Source organism: Bos taurus, chromosome 22, assembly GCF_002263795.3.
Source record: "Bos taurus isolate L1 Dominette 01449 registration number 42190680 breed Hereford chromosome 22, ARS-UCD2.0, whole genome shotgun sequence".
NCBI classification, from domain to species: domain Eukaryota; kingdom Metazoa; phylum Chordata; class Mammalia; order Artiodactyla; family Bovidae; genus Bos; species Bos taurus.
In genome coordinates this window covers 2,675,916-2,692,640 of record NC_037349.1, presented here as the reverse complement: position 1 = coordinate 2,692,640, position 16,725 = coordinate 2,675,916, and the positions used below count along the sequence as shown (strand labels likewise).

General features: G+C 46.5%; 1 protein-coding gene across 2 annotated transcripts in view; it reads right to left on the bottom strand.

The window, feature by feature from the left end:
• CMC1 (C-X9-C motif containing 1) overlaps positions 1 to 16,238 on the bottom strand; it is a 78,566-nt gene extending 62,328 nt beyond the window's left edge. The window contains exon 1 of one of the 2 annotated variants that reach the window (XM_024983075.2): positions 16,159 to 16,238. Coding sequence is in view for 1 of the 2 variants with exons in the window: in NM_001076548.2 (NP_001070016.1) it covers positions 16,159 to 16,177 (19 nt within the window). In the remaining variant the exon portion in view is untranslated. 2 annotated transcript variants of the gene reach the window in all.
• Between the last annotated feature and the right edge of the window lie 487 nt (positions 16,239 to 16,725).

Sequence of the window (16,725 nt, the reverse complement as noted above, 5' to 3'; positions counted from 1 at the left end):
AGTGGCTCAGTCGTGTCTGACTCCTTGCAACCCCATGGACTGTACCCTGCCAGGCTCCTCTGTCCATCAAATTCTCCAGGAAAGAATACTGGAGTGGCCTGCCATTCCCTTCTCCAGGGGATCTTCCTGACTCCGATCAAACCCAGGGCTCCTACATTGTAGGCAGATTCTTTATCATGGGAGCCACCACAGAAACCCAATACAACTTGACTGAACTCTAACTCTAATCCTCTGCCAACAGATTCTGCTCCGATTTCCATGCAGACAAGCATAAGGATAGCTCTGCATTTTCCTTTTTTAACTCTTACTGTCAACACCTTTTAGAAGAACACTGAGCAGCAGCCAGCAGCACCTGCACCTTGGCTACTCCAATTCTGTTTAGACTTTTTGCAGTTGTCTTGATTCTGAGACCTGCCCATGACTTTCCTCTCTTACCTTTGTGTTGTTCTGGTATCAAAGTTACATGACTAAACAATAAATTAGGGACTTTTCTTTGTATTCTCTGAAACACTCTACAAGATAAAGATTATTACCAGTTCTGTGAAAGTCTGACAGAAACCACCTGTGATGGCCAGCTTTATGGTCAATTTGGCTAGGTGCTGCTGCTGCTGCTGCTGCTAAGTCGCTTCAGTCATGTCTGACTCTGTGTGACCCCATAGACGGCAGCCCACCAGGCTCCCCCGTCCCTGGGATTCTCCAGGCAAGAACACTGGAGTGGGTCGCCATTTCCTTCTCCAATGCACGAAAGTGAAGAGTGAAAGTGAAGTCGCTCAGCCGTGTCCGACTCTTCATGACCCCATGGACTGCAGCCCACCAGGCTCCTCTGCCCATGGGATCTTCCAGGCAAGAGTACTGGAGTGGGCTGCCATTGCCCTCTCCAAGCCTAGGTGCTAGTCCCCAGTTACTCAAACAAACACTAATCCAGCTCTTGCTGTGAAGATATTTTGCAGATGTGACTGAAGGCTATAATCAGTTGACTTTAAGAAGAAAGAAAAGAAAGAAAGTAAAGTTGCTCAGTCGCTGAAGTCACTCTTGACATTTCTGAGATCCAGTTAGAGTTAAGTCATTGATCAAAGTGAAGTAAAAGTCGCTCAGTCATGTCCAACTCTTTGCAAGTCCAACTGTGGTGTTGGAAAAGACTCTCAAGGCTCCCTTGGACTCCAAGAAAATCAAACTAGTCAATCCTAAAGGAAATCAGTCCTGAATATTCATTGGAAGGACTGATGATGAAGCTGAAATTCCAATACTTTGGCCACCTGATGAGAAGAGGCAACTCACTGGTAAAGACCCTGATGCTGGGAAAGATTGAAGGCAGGAGGAGAAGGGACAACAGAGGATGAGACTGTTGGATGGCATCACTGACTCGAAGGACATGAGCTTGAGTAAGCTCAGGGAGTTGGTGATGGGCAGGGAAGCCTGGTGTGCTGCAGTCCAGGGGCAGCAAAGAGTTGGACAGAACTGAGCAACTGAACTGAACTGAGTTTATGTGTGTGTACCAGGTTTAGTCAGGCTTTGTGAGTACGTGTGCGTCGGAAAGGGTTAGTCGCTCAGTCGTGCCTGACACTTTGCAACCTCATGGACCATAGGCCACCATGCTCCTCTCTCCATGGGATTCTACAGGCAAGAATACTGGAGTAGGTGGCCGTTCACTTCTCCAGGGGATATTCCTGACCCAGGGATCGAACCCAGGTCTCCTGCATTGCAGGCAGATTCTTTACCCTCTACGCCACCAAGGAAAGCCCCAAGGTAATCACAGAAAGACTTTTATCTATTGATCAAATTTTCCGAAGTTTTTTTATTCATTCTTGAGTCAACTGCAGTTTTCAGTAAGTTGGTATTTCTCAAGGAAACTATCCATTTCATCTAAAAGTTCAAAATAATGATATGGAAATGTTCACGTGACTTTTTCCTCTTTACTGCACTTATACCTTTATCCCAGTTTTTACTGCCTACCAGGGGGTCAACAAACTTTCTGTTAAGAACCAGAGTGTAAATATTTCAAGCTGTGTGGGCTACACACCACCTCTGTCATGCATGCTCCTTGTTTTTTTTTTTTTTTTTCCAAACAACTCTTTGAAAATATTACTAACCATTCACAGCCTACCAGCCTTACCAGATTCTGCCCAGGCCATAGACGGTTAAGGTCTGGCCTACACTACTGATTCATGCCTTCTCGTCTTCCTTACTTTCGCCAGAGCTGCTGTAAGATGAGAAAAAGAAAGCTAGCCCACAGAAGGACTGTCAAGTATGGGTGGAGAGAGGGGAGGACTGAGAGGGCGGCCCCAGAGGCGTGGCGGGGCTGCGCGGACAGAGGGGCCAGGATGTGGCAAGGCGGGCTCCCAGGGTCTCATCTCACAGTGAAATAAGGTGACCACTCACCAAGGCAGGGAGACAAAAGAACTGCAGGGGGTAGGCCAATTCTGACTCGACAAACTGAATAAATATGAGATTCCTACGAGACACCCTGTGAGTGGAGAGCTGGTAACTACTGGAAGAAAAATAATAAAACTGGAGCCACCTCCACACACTCTTTCTCCTTGTCTATAGTGCAAACCATAGTCATCAGGGTAAAGAATCCACCTGCAATGCAGGAGACATGGATTTACATGGAAAATTCCCCTGGAGGAGGAAATAGCAACCTGCTCCAGTATTCTTGCCTGGAAAATTCCATGGACAGGGGAGTCTGGTGGGCTACAGTCCGTGGGATCACGAAAGAGTTGGACACGACTGAGCATGCACACACACATGCACAATTAACAGTGCAACTACTGAAGAGATGAGAACAAACACCGTGACGTGCTGATCTAGTTTATACAATCAGCTTCAGCATCTGAGCTCCTCCCTTCACTTACACACCTATAACCTAGACAGACGGCTTATCTACAATGCGGCCTCATGAATCCACTCTTTCTCTCCACAACTTGCAGTCTTCCTGAAACATTTTTTAAATGTATTATAAGAAGTCCTTCTGATGATTCGTCTAAAACCTCCTAAGGCAAAGAAAATCATATGAATCATGTGAATGTTGATTTCGATTTTCTACACTCTTAGTGTTAAATCTCTGGCAGGGTAAGACTCTACTGACACTGCAGGAGACACAGGTTCTATCTCTGGTTGGGGAACTATGATCCTGCGTGCTGAGCAGTCAAAAAATAAAAGGCTTAAAAAAAAAATATATATATATATATATAAATAAATTCTGCTAACACTTGGTAGCATACGAATCATTAAAAGTCAATTTTTAATTAATTATGATTCTGTACATATTTCAAAGTTTCCTTTGATACTACAAATATAGATATGGCACTTTTTATTCACAAAATTACAGGGTGATTCCCTCAGTGTCAATATGCTACATAGATGTTATACATCTGCACCAAAGCTGGCAAAAAAAAAAATCAAATTTTGAGAATTTGCTACTCTACAGTCACATGAATTTATATTGAAATGAAGAATCAGGGTAATACCACCAGGGCAAATTTTCAAAGCTCTAACTCCTCGACATTCTATTACCACCCACATACAAGTCAATTTTTACCTTTTTCCCTGGCTGACTCTGTCAGTGCAGACTCTGCTCTGGGGCTCACATGCTCCTGCAGCACAGCCACCCGGGATCACAGGAAACCACCGACAGCAGTACTTGCCCTGAATCCACAGGGCGGCAGTGACACGACTCAGAGCATCACAGAGCCTTCCCCCAGAAACAGGTGGCCTCAGCAGGGCAAGGAACGCCTTTCAGCACTGAAAATGTTCTAACATAACGTAACTGCTATTTAGATAATGCTACTTTTTTGTTTTCTGGAACTTCCTAGCTGCCCCTTTATTTGTTCCTGTAGACATTACCATGACATTGTTTACTCTGTAGGAAAAATCAGAAAAATGCTTGTAGGAAATGTGCAAAGGTGTTCTTATTAGCAATGGTTTCTCCTTTGGGTCCGTCTTCTGTACTGAAGGGCCCAGGTAGATGGCATTCAGCAGGACCAGGGCTGGCCAAAGACCCCTTCACCCTGTGCGCTTCACACCCAAGCCTGCGAGGACTCTGGTCTCAGTGCTCAAGACACTCTTGCCCCAAGCAGACCTCCTGTCCCCTCCAGCTCACTCACACCCTCTTCTACAATGACAGCATAAGATGAGGACGGCGTGGGAGGCAGGGGGACCAAGACCGGGAAGACAAAGACAGGGAAGATCTGTGTCCCATCCTCTTTCCTTTAAGCAACACTTGAATTGACAAAACAAAAAAGCAACTACAGAGCAGGAAAGATTCTCCTTCCAACAGTCCAGCTGCCTCTGGTTATGAAACCTCAAGAGGAAGGCCAGGAATGCCCTTCAGTCTTCTAAAAGCCCCTCAAGTTCAGTACCTGGATTCCATTTTGCACAAAAAAATGTGGAGACTCTAACAGAGGGGAATAACCCAGGGGCAGGTTCCAAAGTTCTTCCATGACCCACGCCCTCCCCTAGGGCGGTGTTCTATTTCAGGGGACTTCAGTAAACTAGGTCCCAGAGCTTGTGAAGCCTGCAGGAACTCTTGGACAAGAAGAATGCTGGTTTCAGAAGCATCGTTTTGAACAAGCAAAATTCAAAACGTCACAGTTCATATTTCTTGATCAGAAAGGAGCTCAATGATTCCAACCATGAAGAAAACTATTTTAGAAAAGGCAAAAGGCCTGATTTGTCAGCTGGCTGAGAAAGTACCTTCGCGGAGAGTAAACATCAAATATTAGGTCAGTCGGTGACCATAGAACTTTTTACAATCTCGAACTCACAAGACCCGGAAAGCACATCAATGAGGTAGAAGTGCCTATTTCTGCTCAGCTTCTGGGTCACACACGCCAGCATCCCGCCATCGCTGTGCCACATCTGAGCTCCTCCGTGCTATCAGCTCCCACTGGTAGTAACCACTGCGTTCACACCACATGTGCCCGGTTCCCAAAAGCACCTATTTCTTGGACCTCAGATTCTGCAGATTGCGAGGTGTGAAAACTTCCTCTTCCACCCACGTTGTTTTAACCAAGATGAGGCCAGAAAGGGACAACTAGTCTCAAAGCATACCGAAGCAGGAAATCGACTTATGCAAGAAGACCTGCCAATTTTAGAAAAGCGCAGCGATCTCCGCTGTGGCCATAATGCCTTCAGTGAAGAGGTTTCACATTTACTTTATTTGGTAAAACTTCAAGGCTGTCTTTTGCTACGGGCACAATTTCCCATTGACAGCTAATAGGAAATCAGTCATGTCACTATAGGAGACATGTCTACGTAAGTAGACATTTGAGAAAGGAATATACGACAGCACGCCTGGGCCTCCCAGCAACGCATCCCTCACTCACGTGCCTTCCCTCCGATGCCCGTCTGGGACACGGGGGGCTACCCCCACACTGACGGGTGCTCCTCAATGGCTTCTGGCTGTCTGAGCTCTCCTGGTCCTTCTCCTCCATCTCTCAACAGTCCGTAAAATTTAACAAAACACATGGACCATTTTGATAATAGAGTAGGGAAATTATTTTTATATTGAGAGCTTATTCACTTATTTCAAAGATTCAATGCTTGCTCAAATCATTCCAGTTTTTAAAATGGGGGTGTAAGTGCTTTACCGTGCTGTGTTGTTTCTGCTGTACAGGAGCGTGAATCAGGCATATGCATACAAACATCCCCTCCTTCCTAAACCTTCCTCCCAACGCCTCATCCCACCCCTCCCGGTCATCACAGAGCATCAGGCTGAGCCGTACAGCAGCTTCCCACTGACTATACACATGCCAACGCTAATCTCTCAATCTGTCCCCACCCTTCACCTCTTCCCAGGTGGTGTAGTGGTAAAGAATGTGCCTGCCAATGCCAGAGACGTGGGTTCCACCCCTGGGTTGGGAAGATCCCCTGGAGGAGGAAATGGCAACCCACTCCAGTATTCTTGCCTGGAGAACCCCACGGACAGAGAAGCCTGGAAGGCTACAGTCCATGAGGTTGCAAAGAGTCAGATACGACTGAGCAACTGAGACACACAAACGGGGCCACACATCCATTCCGTATGTCTGCGTCTCAATTCCGGCCCTGCAAATAGGGTCATCTGTACCACTCTTCTAGATTCCACATACACATGTTAATAAACAGTATTTGTTTTTCTCTTTCTGACTTACTTCACTCTGTATGACAGCCTCTAGGTCCTTCACTGAAACACTATTTACAACAGCCAGGACATGGAAGCAACCTAGATGTCTACTGAAAGACAATAGGATAAAGAAGATGTGGTACATACATACAAAGGAGTATTACTCAGCCATAAAAAGCAATGAAATTGGTTCATTTGTAGAGACTCACGACATCTTTCTCAGGATGGCCTTTAGAGCCAGGCTGAGTTAAAACTACAATGCAACCTTCTTGGGGAGCAGTGTTGCCCAAGGAGGGTCATCTACTCCCTTCATCAGACTGCCTCTGGCTAACTGTGGCTGAAATTCAAGTTCATCTTCAAAACAAAAATTTACCAAAATGAGAATATTAAGATAATAAGATATTAAGATAAATGTACTGTAGAAGCTGAAGGCAAATTCTAAAAGAGTCTTGAAAATACTCTGAACAATGGTAACACTAAAAGCCATATAAACACCCAAAGCAAGCTCCGCTCCCGTTCCTGCCCAGGCAATCCTACAGGCTCTGTCTTTAAATTGGCGCTTTTTATGCTGTGTTCTCAGTGCTGCTCTATCACCAAATCTACTTGACCCACGTTTTCAAGAATCTATTAGTAATTCCAAAGTCCCACCAGGATCAGAAGTTCAGCTTAAAATTTCTATTGTTTAAATCCTTATTCTGCCATCCCAGTGGTTGTATTATCGTCCTTGGCTAAAAATCAATCAACCCACCAGGCAATCAGCTTAGATCTTACTTACAGAAAGAAGGACGAAGTGGAGGTGAAGGGGTCGTTTTACGAGCACCGTCACAGGCAGGGGCAGGGGTTCGGAACCCGAGGCTCAGAGAGCACAGATGGATCCTGCAGCGCCGGGCAGCGAGCAGCCCGTCGGGTCAGACTCCACCTCAGTCTGCTGCCTTCATTCTCCATCTCCCACCCTTCATTTTCTTTATCAAGGCTCACTCACTTAACACCATCCAAAATGCTCCCTAACCCCAGCACCTGAAAGTGATTTCTCCTTCCACTAACCCCAACGTGTTTCACGCACAAACACTACGGCTCTAATCACACGTGGACTTAGAACTCAGAGTAGCACACTTCCTACAAAAACTTCCTTCTCTTGATCAATGGTTGCCAAGGACCAAACTGTGTTCCCACTACCGCGGAATTCACGGAAGCCCTAAACTCGAAATGACTCTCGTTGGAGAGGTGATTAAGGTTAAATGAGTTGACACGTATGTACGCTATGTGTATGAAAGTGTGTTAGTCGCTCAGTCGTGTCCAACTCTTTGCGATGCAATGGACTGTAGCCCGCCAGGCTCCTCTGTCCATGAGATTCTCCAGGCAAGAATACTGGACTGGGTTGCCATTTCCTCCTCCACAGGATCTTCCTGACCCAGGGACTAAACCCGGGTCTCCTGTATTACTGGCAGATTCTTTATCATCCGAGTCACCAGGAGAGCTCACATGGGTAGAGCCCTAATCAGATGGGTGGCCCTGCTAAGAACAGGAAAAAACAGCAGCTGAATCGGCCAGCACCTTGATCTCAGGCTGCCAGCCTTCCAAACTGCGAGAAAATAAACGTGCACTGTTTAAGCCACCCAGTCTATAGAACGTTATTATGGCAACGCAAGAGGATGCAGATAGAATTTGGTAACAGAAGCTGTCGATTCTGGCTGCAACTAACAACCACACCTGATGTCTCGGCCCCACTCCAGACCAGTCAAATCAGAGACGCTGGGTAACATCCAGGAACTGGTATTTTTAAAAGCTTCCCAAATAATTATATTCGATTCTAGATTAAGAACCACTGCATGAAATATAACTGTAATGAGGTCTGAGACCACGTCTCGTTAACCTCCATAATTCCCTCCTACTCCTAGAACATGGTAAAAATTCAATCAACCATGTAATAAATGACAAATATGTGTAAAATTTCCATATTTGATAATCATTATACAAATAGTTAAAAATATATTTATTCATTTGATATTCATTCTGTTAAGAAACATTTATTAGGTGCCCACTATCTACCAATTATCAGGCTAGGGCTTGTTGATACATTGATGTGCCCTATTCTGCAATATAAACATTTAAAATCATCTTTAAATTAGTCATGCTTAGGGCTTCCCTGCTGGCTCAGATGGTAAAAAAGCCTGCAACGCAGGTGACCCAGTTCAATCCCTAAGTTGGCAAGATACCCTGGAGAAGGAAATGGCTACCCTTTTGCCTGGAGAATTATTCTTGCCTGGAGAATCCCAAGAACAGAGGAGCCTGGTGGGCTACAGTCCATGGGGTCACAAAGAGTCGGACACAACTGAGTGATGAACACACAGTTAATTAAAATATGGAAAATCAGTAAGAGTTCTCCAGCAAAAACACAACACAGGATTGTTCTTAAAAATGTTTTCCCTCAATCTCTTTACCTAAAAATGTAAAAGGAGCTGGCTGATGTGGGGAGAAGGTTAATTTGGGAATCAATGTTTTCATTTGGGCACATTTTGTGTGGCCCACTTATATCAAGTCTAGGAGATTTCTACAAATAAGGTAATAACACCCCTCAATTCAGTTCAGTCGCTCAGTCGTGTCCAACTCTTTGCGACCCGATGGACTGCAGCACGCCAGGCCTCCCTGTCCATCACCAACTCCCAGAGCTTACTCAAACACATGTGCATCGAGTTGGTGATGCCATCCAACCATCACATTCTCTGTCGCCCCGTTCTCCTCCTGCCTTCAGTCTTTCCCAGCATCAGGGTCTTTTCCAGTGAGTCAGTTCTTCCCATCAGGTGGCCAAAGTATTGGAACTTCAGCTTGAGCATCAATAACATGCCTAGAGATAAATAACCATACTAATCCAGTCAATGAAACATGAGCTTTCTGTGCTGAGTCTAGAACCCCTTGAGAACACCTGCAAGTATTTAAATACACACAAGTTTAAGGCTTGAAGCAGCCTTAGCATCTGATACATCTTATTCTCCCTCCCCGTCATCCTCAAACATCACAACATGCCATTTAGAATTCCTGAAGGGCCTGAGGTTACTAGCAAAGTCTGAAACACCTCAGTCCTACTCATTCCCAAATTCAATTTGGCGCTGTTTGCAGAGCCTTCTCAGGCTAGTGGAGAATCTCTTACTATCTAGGTGTAATTAACTGGCCTATCCTATCCCTATGCTAACAAAGTTAAAGACAACCATATGAAAGAAACTGTTCACCACAAAAGTAAATATTCCTTCACATCCGATTTTCCTTCATCTCTCAAATTATTTGATACATGCAGCTTTCATTTTATTTCTCAAAGAAAAAATTCTAGATCTAGAATGAAAGAAACTCCACACACTGGTTATTTGACATTTTGGTGGTTTTTAAAATCCCATATATTAAAATAAATTTTTGTTAAAATATTAAAATAAAGACCGGAGGCAGTGACATCAGGGAAGGCCTTCTATGAAACTGATTTCAAAAAGGAATAAGACTTAGATGTGAGGGTGGGACAGAAAGGGAAACACTCCAAAGAGAAGGAACAGCATGTCAAAGGCCTAGAGGCAAAAAGGAAAAAAAGGAGAGAGCGCGCACACAATTTGGCATCTGTTATCCTACGGGTAGAGGAGCCACTGTCCACGGGGTTGCAAAAGAGTCAGACACAACTTTGCAACTAAACAATAAAGTATATCTTAGGCCGGTGTTACCTACACTTCTTTATCACAACCCCATGATATTCCTGGACACAGTGCACACACATGTATTTTCATATGTGCGCAGGGGTCCTCCTTCCTACCTGACTTGCCCACCTGATTCAAACTCTCATTGCACATACTAAAATTCCTAACAGTCTCAGATCAGTTACTTACAGGCTGAAACAACAAACTGGTTCCAAATCAGGAAAGGAGTACGTCAAGGCTGTATATTGTCACCCTGCTTATTTAACTTATATGCAGAGTACATCATGAGAAACGCTGGGCTGGAAGAAGCACAAGCTGGAATCAAGACTGCAGGGAGAAATATCAAAAACCTCAGATATGCAGATGACACCACCCTTATGGCAGAAAGCAAAGAAGAATCCAAGGGCCTCTCGATGAAAGTGAAAGAGGAGAGTGAAAAAGTTGGCTTAAAACTCAATATTCAGAAAACTAAGATCATGGCATCTGGTCCCAGCACTTCATGGGAAATAGATGGGGAAACAGTGGAAACAGTGTCAGACTTTATTTTTGGGGGCTCCAAAATCACTGAAGATGGTGACTGCAGCCATGAAATTAAAAAACGCTTACTCCTTGGAAGGAAAGTTATAACCAACCCAGACAGCTTATTAAAAAGCAGAGACATTACTTTGCCAACAAAGGTTCGTCTAGTCAGAGCCATGGCTTTTCCAGTAGTCATGTATAGATGTGAGAGTTGGACTATAAAGAAAGCTGAGCGCCAAAGAATTGATGCTTTTGAACTGTGGTGTTGGAGAAGACTCTTGAGACTCCCTTAGACTGCAAGAAGATCCAACCAGTCCATCCTAAGGGAGATCAGTCCTGAATATTCATTGGAAGGACTGATGCTGAAGCTGAAACTCCAATCCTCTGGCCACCTGATGTGAAGAATTGACTCACTGTGGACTTCCCTGGTGGCTCAGATGATAAAGCGTCTGCCTACAGTGCGGGAGACCTGGGTTCGATCCCTGGGTCAGGAAGATCCTCTGGAGAAGGAAATGGCAACCCACTCCAGTACTCTTGCCTGGAAAATCCCATGGACAGAGGAGCGTAGTAGGCTGCAGTCCATGGGGTCGCAAAGAGTCAGACACGACTGAGCGACTTCACTTCACTTCAAAAGACCCTGATGCTGGGAAAGATTGAAGGTGGGAGGAGAAGGGGGTGACAGAGGATGAGATGGCTGGATGGCATCACCAACTCAAAGGACATGAGTTTGAGTAAACTCCGGGAGTTGGTGATGGACAGGGAGGCCTGGCGTGCTGCAGTCCATGGGGTCACAAAGAGTCGGACATGACTGAGTGACTGAATGGAACTAAACTGCTGGTGTCTCTCCCTGTAGCAGAGACGGAGGAGAATGAGAGCCTGCTCACCCCGCCTGCAACCTTCCCAGCACCCCGCCTGGGCCGTGGGTGGTAGCACCTGGAACTTTTCCTTCTCCAGGCCCCTCTCCCTCCTCCTGCAGTGGGCAAGGGCTGACAGACAGGGGGTCACAAAGGCCGATTCTTTTGCTTCGGAAGCTAGACAATCCCCCATACCACACCCTTACTCAGCCTCCTCCCTTCAGCTCCTACTCCCTTCTCTCCCCCGAACGTTTGCGCTCCAAGATCAATCCCTGCACATGGAAAACTCACGTGGCACCCAGGGGCCCACATATTGTGCTCCAAGACCACCCAAACAAAGGAACCAGGGCTTGTCCGAAACATGAATAATCCTGTGGCTGGGCTGGGGAGGTCCCAGAGGGGCCAGTACCTTCTGTGTGAGAAGTGAAGGAAACGCTCAAAAAAAGATGGGAGCACATCACAAGGACCCAGAAGCTGGTCTGAAGCAACTCTAGGTGGCCAAATCTGGGAAAATGTGAGCACCGAAATATTTACACTGACGAATGATACACCATTGAGAAAACAAATTCCTGAATCCATGCCAATAATATTAATAAGAAACAAAGTGTTTTCTTGTTTACAGCAAAGTGTCAACAACTGTCTAATGGAGAGATAACCATCTACGTGGAAAGAATGTTGGAAGTAGAAAATCATTTTGCAACCATCACAGGAAAGACTGAATCCTGCAAAAATCATCAACAGAGGCTCCATCAAAACGAGTTTTCTGATGAGGAATGAACATCCACATAGTCTTCAGTGGTCTCCCCGCACCATGCCATGCTAAGTCACTTCAATCGTGTCTGGCCCTGCGACCCCATGGACTGTCGCCCACCAGGCTCCTCTGTCCATGGGGATTCTCCAGGCAAGAAGACTGGAGTGGGTTGCCATGCCCTCCTCCAGGGGATCATCCCAATCCTGGGACCGAACCCTTGTCTCCTGTGACTCCCGCACTATAGGCAGATTCTTAACCATTGAGCCACCTGCGAAGCCCACAGAGTGCTTATTAATTATAGGAAAGGAAAAAGACAGCAAAGACACTGGGCAAGACACTGGCTGGGTGGTCAAAGTTAGAGCCACCCACTAGCAGCAGACCTCGCCGCTGCCTCCAGGTCTGACACCTCGATGCAGAGGGTTCAGCTGAGATCTCGATCGCCGTCTGATCAAAAGTCAGAGCAAAGCACAGTGAAGAAGAAGTCTACTGTCACTCCCTTCCCTAAGCACTCGCAGTGTCACCCTGCTCTTCCTGGATAAAATCCAACCCCCCACAAATGGGTTTAAGAGCCATTTTGTGACCCACAGCCCAAACCCCAGGGCCTCCACACACGTGCCGCTGTGGCCTCAAAGCTTCTCTCTCCCTTGTGCTCCCTGCTCATGCCACGGCTTTTCAATTTCGGAGAACAATTTCAGGTTGTGAAATTAATCAATTGAGGCAAACAAAAACAATGTATTTTGCAGTAGTGCAAACATGCTTTGACCTTAAAAATTTATAAAACATGGAAGTCAGACGTTTACCTCTGAACCATGAATGTAATTTGTATCTAACAGGATACTGTAAAAACACAGAAGCAGTTACAAAATAAAAAAATTTCTAATCAACTACATTATAGTATTTGTTCTTTTTTTTACATATTAATCACACAATGCTCAGGAAAAAAACAGCAACAGATCCTCCCAACCTGTTTAGCTGTCTAACTCCAAGAGTGGCCTTTTTCTAGTGACTGAGCGCTGGTATACCTACAGCCCATCTCCCTCCATCTCCATGGGAACCACTGAAAGAACCCGTGCAACCTAAGTATTCCCAGAGTGACAAGATGCCATCCTCCCAGGATACACACACTCAAAACCTGTACTCATGGGATGTCATGAAATTCCTGAGCCCACTTCCCACCCTGAGCCTGCTCACTACCCATTCCTCCCAAGTAGGTTTCTGGAAGAAAACACCCACGGAGGGAGCCACAAAAGGCCACGCATGCGCTTAAAGAAACGTCTCCCCTGCTGCCTGCTGCAGACTGAGCAACAGATGGGAAGGGAAACCCTCTACTCAGCTCAAAGGGGAAAGAGTAGAAGAACAAATGGGGCAGAAAGAACTCTCTCCTAGTTATTAGGAAAAGTAAGAAGCTTCTCAGGCCCAGGTTCCTGTGAGTTGTCACCCAGGACTAATTATGTCAGATGATTTCTCTGAACTCTGGAAGCAGCAAAGGCTTCACGGATGTCCTTTCAGGACAGATTGGGCTGGGCTTCCCGTGACTGGGCTAGTTTACAACCTTGTTAGGGGCAGAGGTTAAGTTCTAGAACTCTGTCCAATCGAGACAGAAATAATTTCTAACCAGTGGAAAGACAACCCCCCAAGTAACACTTCATAGCCCTATTGAAATTAATCAGCTTTTACCTAAGCCAACGATCTATGACATTTTCTATGTATCTACCGTTCCAATGTTTTTCACGTAGTTTTTTACATTTTACTGGTTCCCTCACTACTGAGTTGGAGAAAATCTTGAACAAATATCCACTTTGTATTACCATAAATAATCATTTTATATTTCTGGAAATCCTACTTTAACAAGTACCACATGAGCTACAGTCCACGGGGCTGCAAAGAGTCAGGCATGACTGAGCACACACATCCTTAGAAAACAGATTGTGCTGTTTGTGTGCATGGTTTATAATCTACATAAATGGTGTGCTACAGATTTGGTTTGGTGATTTCCCTTTTTGCTCAATACAGTGTTTATAAGATCTTTTAAAAAAAAATAGGTGTCACCTGTAACACTGTTTCTACAGATGATCAATAAACAACCTCTAAAATTTCAGTCTCCTCAGTTTGACTGGATTTTTAAATATATACAGTACATACAATATACATACTATATACTTAAACTGCTTAAGTCCTTTCATAGGAGAATGACCTATACTGTGTATTTCTTGAGTCATTACTGTGTTATCAAAGGTCCCACTTAGGGCTAAGGATTCAGGCAAACTTCCCTGGCTGCTAAGAAAACAAAGCTGAAGGTCAAGTCAATAAACCCAACCCAGGAGAGTTCAGAGCCCTGGCAATACTCTGCAGGTTAGAACTCCCTGTGGACTATTTTAAATCACCAGAGGCTTGGGCAAAGTAAGTCTGAACATCTGCTAGTGCAAACAGCTACTAGTATTTTTTTTTTTTTTCCCTCTCTCCTCAGTCACCTTCTCTGGGTGTTTTGCATTCTCCAGCTTTTTCTCTCTGCATTCAAATAGTAAGAGAAAATAGTGGACAGAATTACGGCTGATAAGCTTCCAAAGAGTGTTATTACCTCAACGTTAACAAAAAGGGAAATTGCTTAAATAAAACTACATTTAAAAGTATGCATTGTTGGGTTGAGAGTTTTTTGAGAAAAATGGACCGTACAAAGTTAAAGGCTGCTGCCAAATGAAGATCAAACTTGTATAAAGATTTTTAAAAATCTAACATAAACCAATGGGAAAATAGATGCTCCTACATAAGCTTCATTTGGCATACTACTCATTTAGCAAGAAACATACCACTGTGTACTGTAAGAAGCAAAACAAATATCAAAACATTTTATATGCTTCAATCTATGAACCAAACACAAATTAAAAGAGTGGACCTCAGTATATTTGTATTCTGGAGTCTAAACAAAGAAATTTTTCAAAAATAGTCCTACTAGCTGAGTCCGGTCTCTAACTTTCCATTCCAATCTTGCTTCCGAGTCTGCTCGTCTGAGTTTCCAATGGTTAGCGTGTTGTTGGATCTATTATCAGTTATCCAGTTGCAGAGCCTAGGAATTCTCTGTGCCTCCCTTTTGCTCACCACCCTTACTCAATGAAACAGCGAGTCCTGTCAATTTCTCCTCCAAAACATCTTCTGAAGGTTTGTATTTCTCCCCATTTTTTCCCTAATACTATCCCAGGCCAACACATACCAACACATTTGGCCTGAACCGCTGCCAGTGTGTCTTAACATTCCACTCGTGGCCCCTCTGCAAGGCTAGCACCGCTACCAGAGCGGTAAAGGTATACATCGCCATCATGTCACTGCCCTCTTTAAAAGCCTCCATAGGTTTTTGTTAACATCAAGAAAAGCCCAAATGCGCACTTATCAGGGCCTTCCGGAACTGCAACATGTAGGTTCTATCTACTTTCCCAGCATCTCTGTATGCATCTCCTCCATACTCCGGACCTCTGACACCGCTTATCTTCCTCATAACGTTTACCACTATCTGTAAAGTGTGTGTGTGTGTGTGGGGGGGGGGGGGGGGGATGTCTTTTCTTGCACCCTCAGAACACAAGATCTAGACAGAGTGGGGTCTTTCTGTCCTATAGACCAGTTTCCCAAGGCCTAGAAGAGACAGTGAGTTCGCAACAATTATCTGTTTACTCCATGAGGCCTGGACATGGGGTTCTCTGAGTCCCAGCCGGACTCGGCTCCCCCAGCCACGAGACTCGTCTACTTCTTTCTCCTCGGGCCCACAGAGAGGCTGTGTCCCTTCTGGCTCTCCAAAGGTTGGAAGCCAGTCCTCCTCCCAACGCCTTGAGTTTTCACACGTATAATATTGATACGAAGGGCATGTCCCAAAGCCCCCCAGCGCTCCCGCCGTTCAGCGAGCATCCCAGCGCCGGGTACCGAGGGGAGCCCTGCGGCGGCGTCGCGTAGCGGCGGGCGCGCGGAAGTCACGGCGAGCCACCGGCTCTCTGGGGACACTTTCCAGCGGAACGGCCCCGTCCTGGTCAGTGCGTTCGAGTCGGACCACAGATACTTAAAGGAGCCTGTGACCCCAAGGGCCCAAAGAGAATGGCGGCGAGGCGGCAGGCGCTAGGAAGGTGAACACCCGCAAGCCCCGTCAGACCGCTGCCCCTACCCCAGCGCCGAGCGCCCGAGGGCCGGGAGGGCGGGGCGGCCTCGGCGTCGCGCCTCCCAGCCCGCCCCGCCCCCTGCACGCCCCCCGGCTCCGCGCCCCCGCCTCCCGCGCCTTACCTGAGGGGTCGAGCGCCATGTCCACGCGCGGGAGGCGGCAGCCGCGCGGCCGCCTGCGAGAGTGTGTGGGGCGGGGCCGCACGGGAGGCGGGGCGGGGCGGCCCACGGGGGCGAGAGGAGGAGCGCGGCGCCCTGCGCAAAGCGAGGCGGCTCCGGCGCCTCTTACTTCCCGGTCGCGACTTCCGCCGCCCGCCGCGCCTGCGCACTCCCGACCCGTCCCTAGCGGCGTGACCGGAGCGGAGGGGCTCTCCCGAGGGAAGCCCCGGGAGAGGGCGTGGCCGCCTGGACCCCGCAGGCGCGCGGGGCGCGAGCCTGTGAGCCGGCTGCCCGCCTGGGTCTTTGAGGTTGCGGGCGGGCATCCACACCCCCGGACGACTCCATTCAATCCCAACCCTCTCTCTGCATTCCTGCCTTCGAACCTGAGAAGCCAGCCTGCTCCTTTGTTTGCACTTCGTTAACGTTCGTTGATTCAGAAGTGTCTGTGTCAGGCCTGCCAGGTTCCAGCCTCGGTTCTGAATTCTAGGGGGAAACAACTGGATAAAAATGAAATCTCTAATTCTGAAAAAG